Below are 12645 nucleotides of genomic sequence, written 5' to 3' on the forward strand. Positions count from 1 at the left end.
TCAGCCAGGTGCCCCTGTTTGCTTAACTTAAAAGACACGTATGTTTAAAAAGCCTTGGCTTCAGGGTCTCTCCACGTAAGGGAAAACTACAGTTGTCCTTGCCTTCACCCAGGACAGGTACCACTGCTTTCTGCTCCTCTGGCAACAGTGCATATCTGCCTCACTACTCTTCATACACTATTTACAAAGATAGAGGTCTAGTTTGTCGTCCCAAATATTTAAGCAGGGAAGTAACAGGAAAGGGTAAATAAAGAGTTAATGAGGAAATGCAGAGGAAATTTCGAGGCCAAGTCGGAAGCTGGGAGAAGCTGAATCAAGGGCCCAGCCTCCGTGGACGGAAGCTGCCGAGTGAGGGCTAGCTTCCCTGTTACTCCAGACCAAGATGCTAGCCCCCTCGGAGCCCGTAGGGGAATCCACAGTTCCCGTGCCCCATCTGTGCCTTGAGGGGCTCATCACTCTTTGGAATTCAGTTCACTTGGCTGCCTTGCAACTCAGTGTTCTGGCAGTTCAAGACAAGTTACAGTTTTGTAGATTATCCGGCTTGTTGCAACAGAAGTGACATCTTGCGTCTGCAGCCTACATAGAAACGGAAGTGCAGCCCCACTCTATTCCCGTGGCAGTCCCTCAAATGAGCCCCAGGTTTTTATGCACTTCTTTCAAGGACAAACACTGTTTACGAATCATCTCTCCATTGTTTATCCCTTCGTTGGAATCCATTTCTTCATTGGGTGTTCTTGCAAATGGATATTATCATTAGTATTATATGCTCCTAAACATACTGAATTTTATGGCAGTACAGTCAAGCAGAACGGAAGATACGCTTGGGGTATTAAGAGCTTCTCTGTGTAGGATCAGAAAAAATAGATCTGTTCTTTTTTCTGCCCTAGTCATTCATGAGTCTGTCTCCTTATGCAGTGATTATAATGCCCCTTTAAAAGAAAATGAAATGCCTTTTCTAAATAAAATGATGAGTAAACTGTAGGGTGAAAGAATTAAGTGAGGAGCAAGTTAGCGAGAACTGCTGAAGCTCTCTGGCTCCTGACAGAATTACCGCCAGATGCTGTGGAGGTCGGAGAGGCTACAGGCCCTTCCAGAAGGGGCTGTGTGGAGGCTGGCTGTGCAGAGCCCCGTGCCCAGGGCCTCTGTGCGAGGATGAGGACGGTGAGGCTCCCCAGTCAGGGTGGGGTCCTGCTTCCAGGGGGCCTCCCCTCCCTCTGCCCCTTGTAGATGTCACACCGTTCCCACCCCTGGGGACCCGCTCCAGGATTCTCCTTTAGCACTACAAAATGGTATATGCTCATTTTCTGAGGAAGACTCTGGCAGATTGTAATTTAAGTGGCTCATGTAATAGGGGGGATTAACTAGCATAGAATGCATATGCTTTTGAGTGGAAAGCTGAGTAATGTGTTTCTATTTCAGGATGTTTTTACTGTTAGTGTTGGAAATCTACCCCCTAAGGCTAAGGTCCTGATCAAAATTACCTACATCATGGAACTCAGCATCCAAGGCACCAGGGCCGTCTTCTTCATGCCCGCCACCGTAGCACCCTGGCAACAGGACAGAGCTTTGAATGAAAACAGTCAGGTTCGTATGCTTAAGAAAGATTTAAAGAAGCTTTTTTTTGGTGATTTATTCACAGGGAAGAAAAAGTATCCAAAATAATCTAATCTTTGTGGTGCAAAATCCGTTTTGCTGACATTTCTGCATATAGATACAAGGCACAGTTACACTCAATGGGTATCATATTTTTATTCTGTTCAGTCACTTAAAAAATTTTTGTGTCTCTACTTACATGTTCATTATGAATAATTTAGATAAGCATAAAGAATGCCAAGAAACCAAAGAGGAAAATTTAAACAACCCTTAATTCCATTGCCAGAGATAGTAGCCCAAAGCTACTGGTTAACACTTTGTTCCTATTTTGTATGTATTTATATAAACTGTGTTTCTATGTGTATGTGTATATGTATATATAGGTGTATAGGTATATGTGTGCATATACACTCATAGAGATATATGTATAGTTGAAAATCTCTATGAAAATGGTCATAAATAATCCCCAATATCAGTTGCATTTTAGAAGTTACTGTTTTTCCATGACCAAATGTTCTGTGTCTCGCCACTCCAACATGAGACCAGCTGTCTCATAGCTGCTGTAGGTTGTGGCCTTGGCAACACTACTTTCAGCTTTGAGGTCTCATTGTGAAACTTAGTAGATACTTAGTTATACATGTATATTTTTCTTTTAACAGGATACAGTAGAGAAGATTTATGTAAAGGAAATAGGAACAAAGCAAAGGTTAGTACCAAAAATATAAAACCCACCAGTCATTGAATGGACTGGTTTTAAATTTTCATTTAAAATTATGTATATATACATATTTACATATGTATTATATATATGTATTTATATGTAACTTAAAAATTATATATAAATATGTATATTTAAATATGTATATTAAAATTATATATACATATTTATATATGATATTTATATGTATATTATATATGTGTATATATATATATAATTTTAAAAAATGACTACAAGTAGTTGTTTAATATTTAAGATTATAGACTCAGACAACTTTCTCTTCTTTTTTGGTAGCTTCTCTTTGTGTATGTCCATTGAGATGCCATATGTGATTGAATTCATTTCTAGTGATACACATGAACTGAAACAAAAGGTTAGTAAATCTTTGGTTTATTCTCTAAGAGCTCTTATTTTAGCATAGTTTTATTTTATCAAGGCAATACTTGATGGCTTAAAAAGTTACGTAATCATAATGCTAACAATGGCTTCTACAACAAGCTGCAGTCGGTTCTACCCTGCCGCTTCCAGACCCGCCTCCAGAGACAGTGAACCACTTTAAATACTTTACCTCCTTTCTGCTGGCCTCCAAAGTTGTGAATGATACATTTTTTTACTGCTTGTTCTTGACTCATCTATTTCAAAAGTATTTTTTTGGCTTCTTACTGCGGTAGATGAAAATCTGATTATCTTGCCGCTCCGCTACCCTCAGTCGCACACAGATTGAAACTCTTCGGAATACTGTTTTTCACTGCTGAATGCTCCCAGTAATTCGGAAATGTTTTCCCCCTGAGACCCTCTTCCTTTTCCGTGTCTCCACTGTAGCCCAGCCTGGTTACTGCAGGGCAGGGGTTGTCCCAGGGCCTTTCTTTTCTGATTCTCCTTTGCAGGACTTTTGTTCCTTACCCTCTTTCTTGTGTTACTCCTTCCATTGGCAGAGCACAGCCTCCATTCACTTCCTGAGTAGGTGGAGTGTGTGGGCAGCAGTGCCTGAAGCTGTCCTCATCCCATGTGTTAATGCTGATCATTTGTTGAGGTTTTCATCTCGGGTTGAAAATCACCCTCTGAAAATACTGAAAACGGTATCTTCTAGCTTCTAGTGTTACTTCTGAGAACTTAAATGCTATTCTTATCCCCCATTCCTTGTATGTAATCTGTTTTGTTTTGTTTTAACTTCTACAAGAATTTCAGATCTTCTGTTTATCCCTGGTATTCTGAAATTTTATAAGAAGGTGATACTCATTCATTGTATGCAACTCGTAGCCTTTAGTGCTGGAAATTTTTGTTATATTTTTAAAAATAAGTTGTTCCTCTCTCCTGTACCTTTTGCATTGCCTTTCAATCAGGTGTCCCCTGGATGGAGCCTCTTGTTTTCTTTCTTTTTTTTCTCCTGTTGACCATTGTATTGTTTTCTTGTTCTACTTTCTGAGTGATTTTTTCAATTTTAAATTCCAACCATTCTACTGAGACTTTTATTTTAGTTCTAATATTTTTAATTTGCAAGAGCTCTTTTCTGCTCTGTAAATATTACTATTGGGGGGCACCTGGGTGGCTCAGTCGGTTCAGTGTCCAACTCTTGATTTTGGCTCAGGTCATGATTCCAGGGTCATGAGATCGAGTCCCACATCAGGCTCTGCACTGAGCATGGAGCCTGCTTGGGATTCTCTCTCTCCCTCTGCCTCTCCCTCATGTGTTCTCTCTCTAAAATATAAATGAATGAATGAATGAATGAATGAATGAATGAATATTCCTTTTTTATAGCATCTTTGTGTGTTTCATGAATGCAGTACCTTCTCTTTCTTGTCTCTCTGAAAATACATTTTTTCTTCTCTTCCCTGTGTTGTGTCCTTTTTCTTTGAGCTCTCTTTTCCTTCTGGCTTTTGCTTTTTGTTCTCTATATTTTGTGTTAGAGGCTTTTCCTCAAATGCCTGGGTGACCCCTCTGTGCTCGTGTCTAACTGAGACACACACAAAGCTAGCTAGATGCTGTGAGGTAGGGCGAGTGGATGGGAGGCCCTGCACGGGAGGCCCTGGCAACTGGCTGGCTGTTTGATGGTGAGTCTCATGGTAGTGTTTTAGCCTTTCTGCAGTTATTCAGAACTCCTCTAGGGTATTCATAAAGTATGACTGGGGAGAGGGACTGAGGGGCCCACACTTAGGATGCCACCTTGCATGTCCTTCCCCAGTTGACGTCACTGCACACCTATGCTTCGGTACACCTAGGATTCCTGTAGATACTCTTTGCTTGAATTTCTGTAAGTAATGAATCTTCAGTTTCCTTAATCGAGAGAACAGGGCGCTAGCTATCGGAGCTAGCTGCTTGGCTACTTAGAGCAGGGAGGAGGTCTGCACCAAGGCAACTGAGTGCATAGTCTCCTCACTAGTACTGTTGTTTTCTGCAGTACCTCCAAGGTGTGACCCTTCCTGGGTCGCTGCAGTCCTCCACCCAGTTGGTAGCTTCTTCCACTCTCTGTACACCTTCCACCACACCTCTGTCAGCTTTGTTAAGATCTCTCATCTGCGATCGTCTTCGTTCCTACTCTCCATGTCTTTAAGGGTTGATACCCTCTAATTGATTCCCTCTTATGGTAGGGGGTTTTAGGATTTTGGTAGAGAATGGAGATAAACACATGCATTTAGTCCATCCTGAACAAGAAGCCCTCTGCATCAGGTAGCTTTTGCTCTGAAACAAACAATCTCAAAACTTTATGGTTTAAAACAATAACATTTATTATTTCTCACAGTTTTGTGAATTGGCTGGGCAGTTCTTTTTTTTTTTTTTTAACGTTTATTTATTTTTGAGACAGAGAGAGATAGAGCATGATCAGGGGAGGGTCAGAGAGAGAGGGAGACACAGAACCTGAAACAGGCTCCAGGTTCTGAGCTGTCAGCACAGAGCCCGACGCGGGGCTCGAACCCACGAACTGCGAGATCGTGACCTGAGCCGAAGTCGGACGCTTAGCTGACTGAGCCACCCAGGCACCCCATGGCTGGGCAGTTCTAATGGGCTGCACTGGCTTGGCTGGGGCAAGATGTTCTAGAATGGTCTTATTCTAATACCTGGCTGTTGGCCTGGTGTCATTTGGGATGACGACCACGTGTCTCTCTTCATCAGGTTAGCTCAGCTTCATGCGTATGGTAGTGGGAGAGTTCTCAACAGCAACAGGGGAAGGCGAAACTCACTGCACAAACATTTTCCAAGCCTCTTGCATCACATCTGCCAATATCCCATTGACCAAAGCAAGTCACACTGGCCAACTTTGGATTCAAAGGCAGAGAAAGGCCACTTCCTGACAGGAAGAGCTGCAAAGTTGCATTGCAAAGGGGCCAGCACACAGGAATGGAAAAACCTTGAGGCCATTTCACAGTCTATCACATTGCCTTTATTGTTTAAAGCATATAATTCACATTTCCAAAAGTGATTCTATGTTTATGAAAACGTAATTTAAGAATTAGTCATAATTGGGGATGCAAGCTGGTGCAGCCACTCTGGAAAACAGTATGGAGGTTCCTCAAAAAAACTAAAAATAGAACTACCCTACAACCTAGCAATTGCACTACTAGGCATTTATCCACAGGATACAGGTGTGCTGTTTCGAAGGGACACATGCATCCCCATGTTTATAGCAGCACTATCAACAGTAGCCAAAGTATGGAAAGAGCCCAAATGTCCATCGATGGATGAATAGATAAAGAAGATGTGGTATATATATACATTGGAGTATTACCCGGCAATCAAAAAGAATGAAATCTTGCCATTTGCAACTACATGGATGGAATTGGAGGGTATTATGCTAAGTGAAATTAGTCAGTCAGAGAAAGGCAAAAATCATAGGACTTCACTCATATGAGGACTTTAAGAAACAAAACAGATGAACGTAAGGGAAGGGAAACAAAAATAATATAAAAACAGGGAGGGGGACAAAACACAAGAGACTCATAAATATGGAGAACAAACTGAGGGTTATTGGAGGGGTTTTGGGAGGGGGGATGGGCTAAATGGGTAAGGGACACTAAGGAATCTACTCCTGAAATCATTGTTGCAGTATATGCTAACTAATTTGGTTGTAAATTTTAAAAAAATAAAAAATAAAACAAGTTAAAATTAAAAAAAAAAAACAATGTACAGGGATATATGGGAAAAAACCAACATATTTTAAGTATTTGTTTATTTATGTGAGAGGACCCAAAGATTATTATAAGCTTGAAAAATGGAGTAATTTGCATATATGATATGTAATTTTAAAATTTTTATTGGTGGATGAGAGTGGTTGAACACAGTAAAGCCTCCATTTAGTTGATCATTCAGTATTTCATATGTGTTGCTTGCTACATAATATTTTAACATTTGTCTGAATTTGAAATAAGATGGCACATTAATTTATCAGAATACTGTATAATAAATACTATATAATATTATTATAAATACAGAATAAATATCCAGAATAATGGATATTTCTTTTGTTAGACGCATATTATTCAGGATCACTTATTATGTTTATATAATTTTGATATGAAGTAGAAGACTGTATTACAACTTGGAGTTTGTTTTAGAAGATGTTAGAAAATTCTGTGGAACCATAATTTTAGAGTTGCGCCTAGGGCTAACAGCCAATGCTTAAATAGTTTAATAATTTATTACTAGGGCTTTACTGTATGTAGTCGTTATGCTTCTAGACATTTTTTCTGCAGTATTTCTGGGATAATTTGCACTAAAATTAGTTTTTAAAAAGGCCATAAAATATGAGAGTTAACTATAAATCCAGGGAATCACTCAATTTTAATTTGCTTCACCAATGCCTGGTACATATCAAGAAATTCATCTTTCCTACAGAATAAAGGATGTCTGTATATATGGGACATAATTTTTTTTTTTTTTACTAAACACCTTGTCATATTAAATGAGGTAGTTTGTAGGGCATACTAAGGAGTTCAGAACACATGGGAAAGCTATTTTCTATCTCTTAATAAAGTGATTAAAAATCATTCATTGGACCAATGGAAGTCACATAGTGACAACCTAAATAATTATAAATATTAATCTTCATGCAAGTCATATCATCTTCCAAATTTAGCAAGTAAGAGAGGGCATTCCTAATAAGAGATGTAGCACACACATTTTTTCATAGCAAAACATTATAGAATCCACCAACAAAATACTAAAAGATAACATTAATTTTAAAAAATTAATCTGTCAGAATCACAATCTATGTCATATTTCTGATCCTCTACAAATTATAGTCATCATTTTGTCACTCTGTTTCAGGTACAATTAATCAATCTGTTTCCATAAGCTTCAAAAACATCCTTGGTTCTGTTACGGACAAATTTTCTTCTATTCATACCTTCCTTCTTATCTTTCAATTTATCTTCCACTTGACAAATTTATTATAGCATCTTGAATCATCTACCCATAGTTCTCTATACAGTCTCAGTGCTATATGAGAAGTCAAATGACTTAATTTTCTCATTGATAAGGATTGTCATTTGGAGGCAAATTGTATCTCCTTTCCCCCTTTTGTTAATCAAACACTTTATTCTACACGTATTCATGTTAAAGAATAAAAGAAAATCTTTAAGGAAAAGAAAACCCACAATATAACATCATAAAAGCCAATCAATTTATGTAGAAGAAATTTAGGTAACAGAAACCCACATTCTTAGAATGGAAAAAAAGTTTTTTGCCTTAATGCAGGAAGTCCCTGTATAATATCCCAGAAACATGGTTAATTGTCTTTGCTTAAACAATTCTAGCAGTGGGGAATGCACTACTTTATTAAGGAGTTCATTTTATTGATGGACAGCTTTAAAATTTGAAAGTTCCACCTGATATTTGTTCATTTTTTCATAGAGAGCATGAGCAAAGTGCACATCTAATGTAGCTGACCTCATCTAGGCTCTGAACAGGGGCATCTTCCCTGCACTTGTGTGTTTTGTATTCCAGATGATTTGACAGCAGATAGCCGTGTAAGAATATCTACATAGATTCTTTTATTTAAAATTTTATGAAGATAAAATTTTATCTTGATAACTGAACTCATACTCTGAAATAAGAACCTGAACACACAGTGAATTACAAATCTCTTTTTCCTTCTCACTAAGGATAGGATGAAACTCTTCACCCATGTGCCTGAAATAACTCCAGTCTAATCTGGATCCTGCATGATGTCCCCTCTATAGGTTTTGCCCTATTCAACATGACCTACAAATACATTTGCTTTAAAAAAAAAAAGAATTAGCCATAATTATAAGATTTCCATTGAAGTTTCTTTTTATACTATTCTAAGTTATGATTATCTAGTATACTTTCTGCTATATCCAGATAGTTCTAACTGAATACATAGACCTATAACCTTAGGATCCAGGACTTGAGACTGTCTTAAACGTATCTGAATTTGACTGTGTACATCAACCTTAGCATTTCAGGAGGGTAACTGATATAATAATGGTCACACTTCTCAAAACATCATAATTTTAGAATTTATGACTACAATGTTGATTGCTAATGGAGTTATATAAATTATGCAAGGGTTTGCTACTTGAAAGGCAACTTCAAACTGATACTATGGTATTATTCCATTATTTACTTTGTTGTCATTGTTGTTTGTTTTGTAGAGTACAGACTGCAAAGCTGTAATTAGCACCATGGACGGTAGCTCCTTAGACAGCAATGGATTCTCCCTTCATGTCGGTTTATCTGATGCACATCTCCCAAGAATGTGGGTCGAAAAACATCCAGAAAAAGAAAGTGAGGTATGGTCCTTCTTACTTAAAAATGAGACACTATTAAAAAAATATTTCAAATACATTATTTAAATTTGGAAGTTACTGTTAGTCCTGGAAAACTAGCATTGCAAAATGAACTCTCACCATTCCAAGATTTTACAACTAAAAATACTTACGGGATCTGGATTGATAAACTTCTGAGGTTTCAACCAAGTTCCTCATGTGGCATGTTTCTCTATAATGACTTTATTTTTTACCTTAATCCCCACTGAAAACAAAAAATGCCTTCAGACATTACATTGTTAGTCTGTGTATTTTTGTAGTTTTTAAATATTGATACTGTAAAAACAGATACAAAATTATTTATGGCCATAAGACCATTTGTGTCCCTATGACAAAGAATCTCTTATTAGAATAAAAATCGAGAATGACATCAGCAAGATGGCCCAACAAGATGTCCTTCACATGTATCCCCCCGCCAACAACAATTATTTGGCATCTATCCATGGACAAAGTGCCATTTGGGAACTTTGGGATCCAGTTAGGAGATTTGGAAATGCCAATACAGCTCAAAAGTGAGGAGAACTGTTTTGAAAAGACAGGCTTGCACCCAGGCGGCTGACTTGCTGACCATGGTCCTGGCTGCAGGCACCATCTGTGCCCCCAGATATCCTGAAAGTACCCTATACTTGGCTCCAGCCTCCTCACAGTCACAGTCTTCAAGCAAGCCTGTGAGTCCAGGGACACTTCCATCTACAACCTTGAAGATTCTGAAAAGGCTGTCAGAAGATTCTGAAAATTCTCGGCTCTAACCCCCTCCTGGCCGCAGTCCACAAGCAGTCCTGTTGGCATAGGACCTATTGGATACTCATGTCTGCACCTCAGGAGATCCAGAAAGGGCCTTATACTCTGCTTCAGCCCTCCAGCTATGGAGGGTCGGTCCACCCAGAGACCCCACGGAACACATCTATCTTCACCTTCAGAGCCAACTCTGCGGATGCCAGTCATGGCTGTGGAACCTGAAACAGTTGTGGTGCTTGGTTCCAGCCCCTCTCAACTGTAGTCCAGGGCCAATCTTGTCCACTAGAGACTCATCCAGCAACTAGGCAGGAGTACTTCCAGGGACCTAGTGGAAGCTACACCCATCCATGTACCTGGTAATAGGTCTGATGACTGAGAACCTGTGGACTCTGAAGTGGATTCTCATCCCAGGTGACTCTACCGAACAGGTTCCGAGGCAGATCCACCCACCCAGGGACCAGACGTGCTCAACCCTCTGGTAACAAGAATATCAGCTGCAGACCACACTATAGACTTAGGAACAGCCTCAAAATTGACTCCAATTCTGCACAATTGTGATTCCAGAGGTAAATGCACCAACCAGGGAGCCAACAGGAAAAGGTCTTTACCTGCCAAACTAGTGCAAGGTTATGCACAGATACCAGTGCAAGGTTATGTAGATCATGAAGAATCAGGCAAACAGGGGCGCCTGGGTGGCTCAGTCGGTTAAGCATCCGACTTTGGCTCAGGTCATGATCATTGTTCGTGAGTTCAAGCCCCGTGTTGGGCTCTGTGCTGACAGCTCAGAGCCTGAAGCCTGCTTCAGATTCTGTGTCTCCCTCTCTCTCTGCCTTCCTCTGCTCATGCTCTGTCTCTCTCTCTTAAAAATATATAATAAACATTAAAAAATTAGGAAAAAAAAAAGAATTAGGCAAACATGACATCACCAAAGGAAACTAACAAAGCTCCTGTAATTGACCCCAAAGAAATGTAGATCTATGATTTGCTGACAACAAACTCAAAATAATCACCTTAAGAAAACTCCATACAATACAAGGGAACACAGATAAACAACTAAATGAAATCAGGGAAACAACATGTGAACAAAACGAGAAGTTTAATAGAAATAGAAACCATAAAAAAGAACCAAACAGAAAGTCTGGAGCTTAAGAATATAATGACAGGAGGATCCTGGGAAGATGGCGGCATAGGAGGACGCTGGGCTCACCGCGCGTCCTGCTGATCACTTAGATTCCACCTACACCTGCCTAAATAACGCAGAAAACCACCAGAAGACTAGCAGAACGGAGTCTCCGGAGCCAAGCGCAGATGAGAGGCCCACAGAAGAGGGTAGGAAGGCTGGAGAGGCGGTGCAGGCTCCACGGACTAGCGGGAGGGAGCCGGGGCAGAGGGGCGGCCCGACGGCCAAGCAGAGCCCCCCAGTCTGGCTTGCAAAAGGGAAGGGGCCAGACGGAGTGTATTCCAACAGCAAGCGGGACTTGACATCTGGAAGGTTATAAGCTAAGCGCTCTGCTCGGAGAACGGGAGGGCTGGAGGACAACGGGAGGGAGAGTTGTTGAGCCCTGGACGACAGAGCTCAGCTTGGCGGGGAACAAAGGCGCTTGCCAGCGCCATGTCCCTCGCCCATCCCCCAGCCAGAATCCCAAAGGGAACCAGTTCCTGCCAGGGAACTTGCTTGCACTGCCCAAACACCCAATGCTGTGCTTCTGCGGATCCATCCCTCCGGTGGGTCTGACTCCCTCCCAGTGCCGCAGGGCCCCTCCTGAAGTGGATCTCCAAAGGAAAAGCGAGCTGAGCCTGCCCCTCCCACCCCTGTGCACCTTGCCAATCCAGCTAATACACCAGATCCCCAGTACCAGAAGCCTGGCAGTGTGCAAGTAGCCCAGACAGGCCACGCCACCCCACAGTGAATCCCGCCCCTAGGAGAGGGGAAGAGAAGGCACACACCAGTCTGACTGTGGCCCCAGCGGTGGGCTGGGGGCAGACATCAGGTCTGACTGTGGCCCCGCCCACCAACGCAAGTTATTCAAGACAGTACAGGGGAAGTGCCCCGCAGTCCCGCACCACTCCAGGGACTATCCAAAATGATGAAACGGAAGAATTCCCCTCAGAAAAACGTCCAGGAAATAACAACAGCTAACGAACTGATCAAAAATGATTTAAACAATATAACAAAGTGAATTTAGAATAATAGTCATAAAATTAATCGTTAGGCTTGAAAACAGTATAAAGGACAGCAGAGAATCTCTTGCTATAGAGATCAAAGGACTAAGGAACAGCCAGGAGGAGCTAAAATATGCTATCAATGAGCTGCAAAATAAAATGGAGACAACCACGGCTCAGATTGAAGAGGCAGAGGAGAGAATAGGTGAACTAGAAGATAAAATTATGGAAAAAGAAGAAGCTGAGAAAAAGATAAAAAAATCCAGGAGTATGAGGGGAAAATTAGAGAACTAAGTGATGCACTAAAGAGAAATAATCTACACATAACTGGTCTTCCAGAGGAGGAAGAGAGAGGGAAAGGTGCTGAAGGTGTACTTGAAGAAATAATAGCTGAGAACTTCCCGCATCTGGGGAAGGAAAAAGGCATTGAAATCCAAGAGGCACAGAGAACTCCCTTCAGACATAACTTGAATCGATCTTCTGCACAACATATCATAGTGAAACTGGCAAAATACAAGGATAAAGAGAAAATTCTGAAAGCAGCTAGAGATAAACGTGCTCTAACATATAAAGGGAGACCTATAAGACTCGTGACCGATCTCTCTACTGAAACTTGGAAGGCCAGAAAGGAATGGCAGGAAATCTTCA

At 40.8% G+C, this 12645-nt stretch overlaps 1 protein-coding gene across 2 annotated transcripts in view; it reads left to right on the forward strand.

Annotated features, from left to right (window-relative positions):
• PARP4 (poly(ADP-ribose) polymerase family member 4) overlaps window positions 1-12645 on the forward strand; it is a 108649-nt gene that overhangs the window by 46517 nt on the left and 49487 nt on the right. For both annotated transcript variants that reach the window (XM_042987727.1, XM_042988232.1), the window contains 4 exons: window positions 1420-1584; window positions 2253-2299; window positions 2606-2684; window positions 8923-9060. In XM_042987727.1, coding sequence (XP_042843661.1) covers window positions 1420-1584; window positions 2253-2299; window positions 2606-2684; window positions 8923-9060 — 429 coding nt within the window. The remainder of the gene's footprint in view (window positions 1-1419; window positions 1585-2252; window positions 2300-2605; window positions 2685-8922; window positions 9061-12645) is intronic.

Source organism: Panthera tigris, chromosome A1 (genome assembly GCF_018350195.1).
Source record: "Panthera tigris isolate Pti1 chromosome A1, P.tigris_Pti1_mat1.1, whole genome shotgun sequence".
Classification (NCBI taxonomy): domain Eukaryota; kingdom Metazoa; phylum Chordata; class Mammalia; order Carnivora; family Felidae; genus Panthera; species Panthera tigris.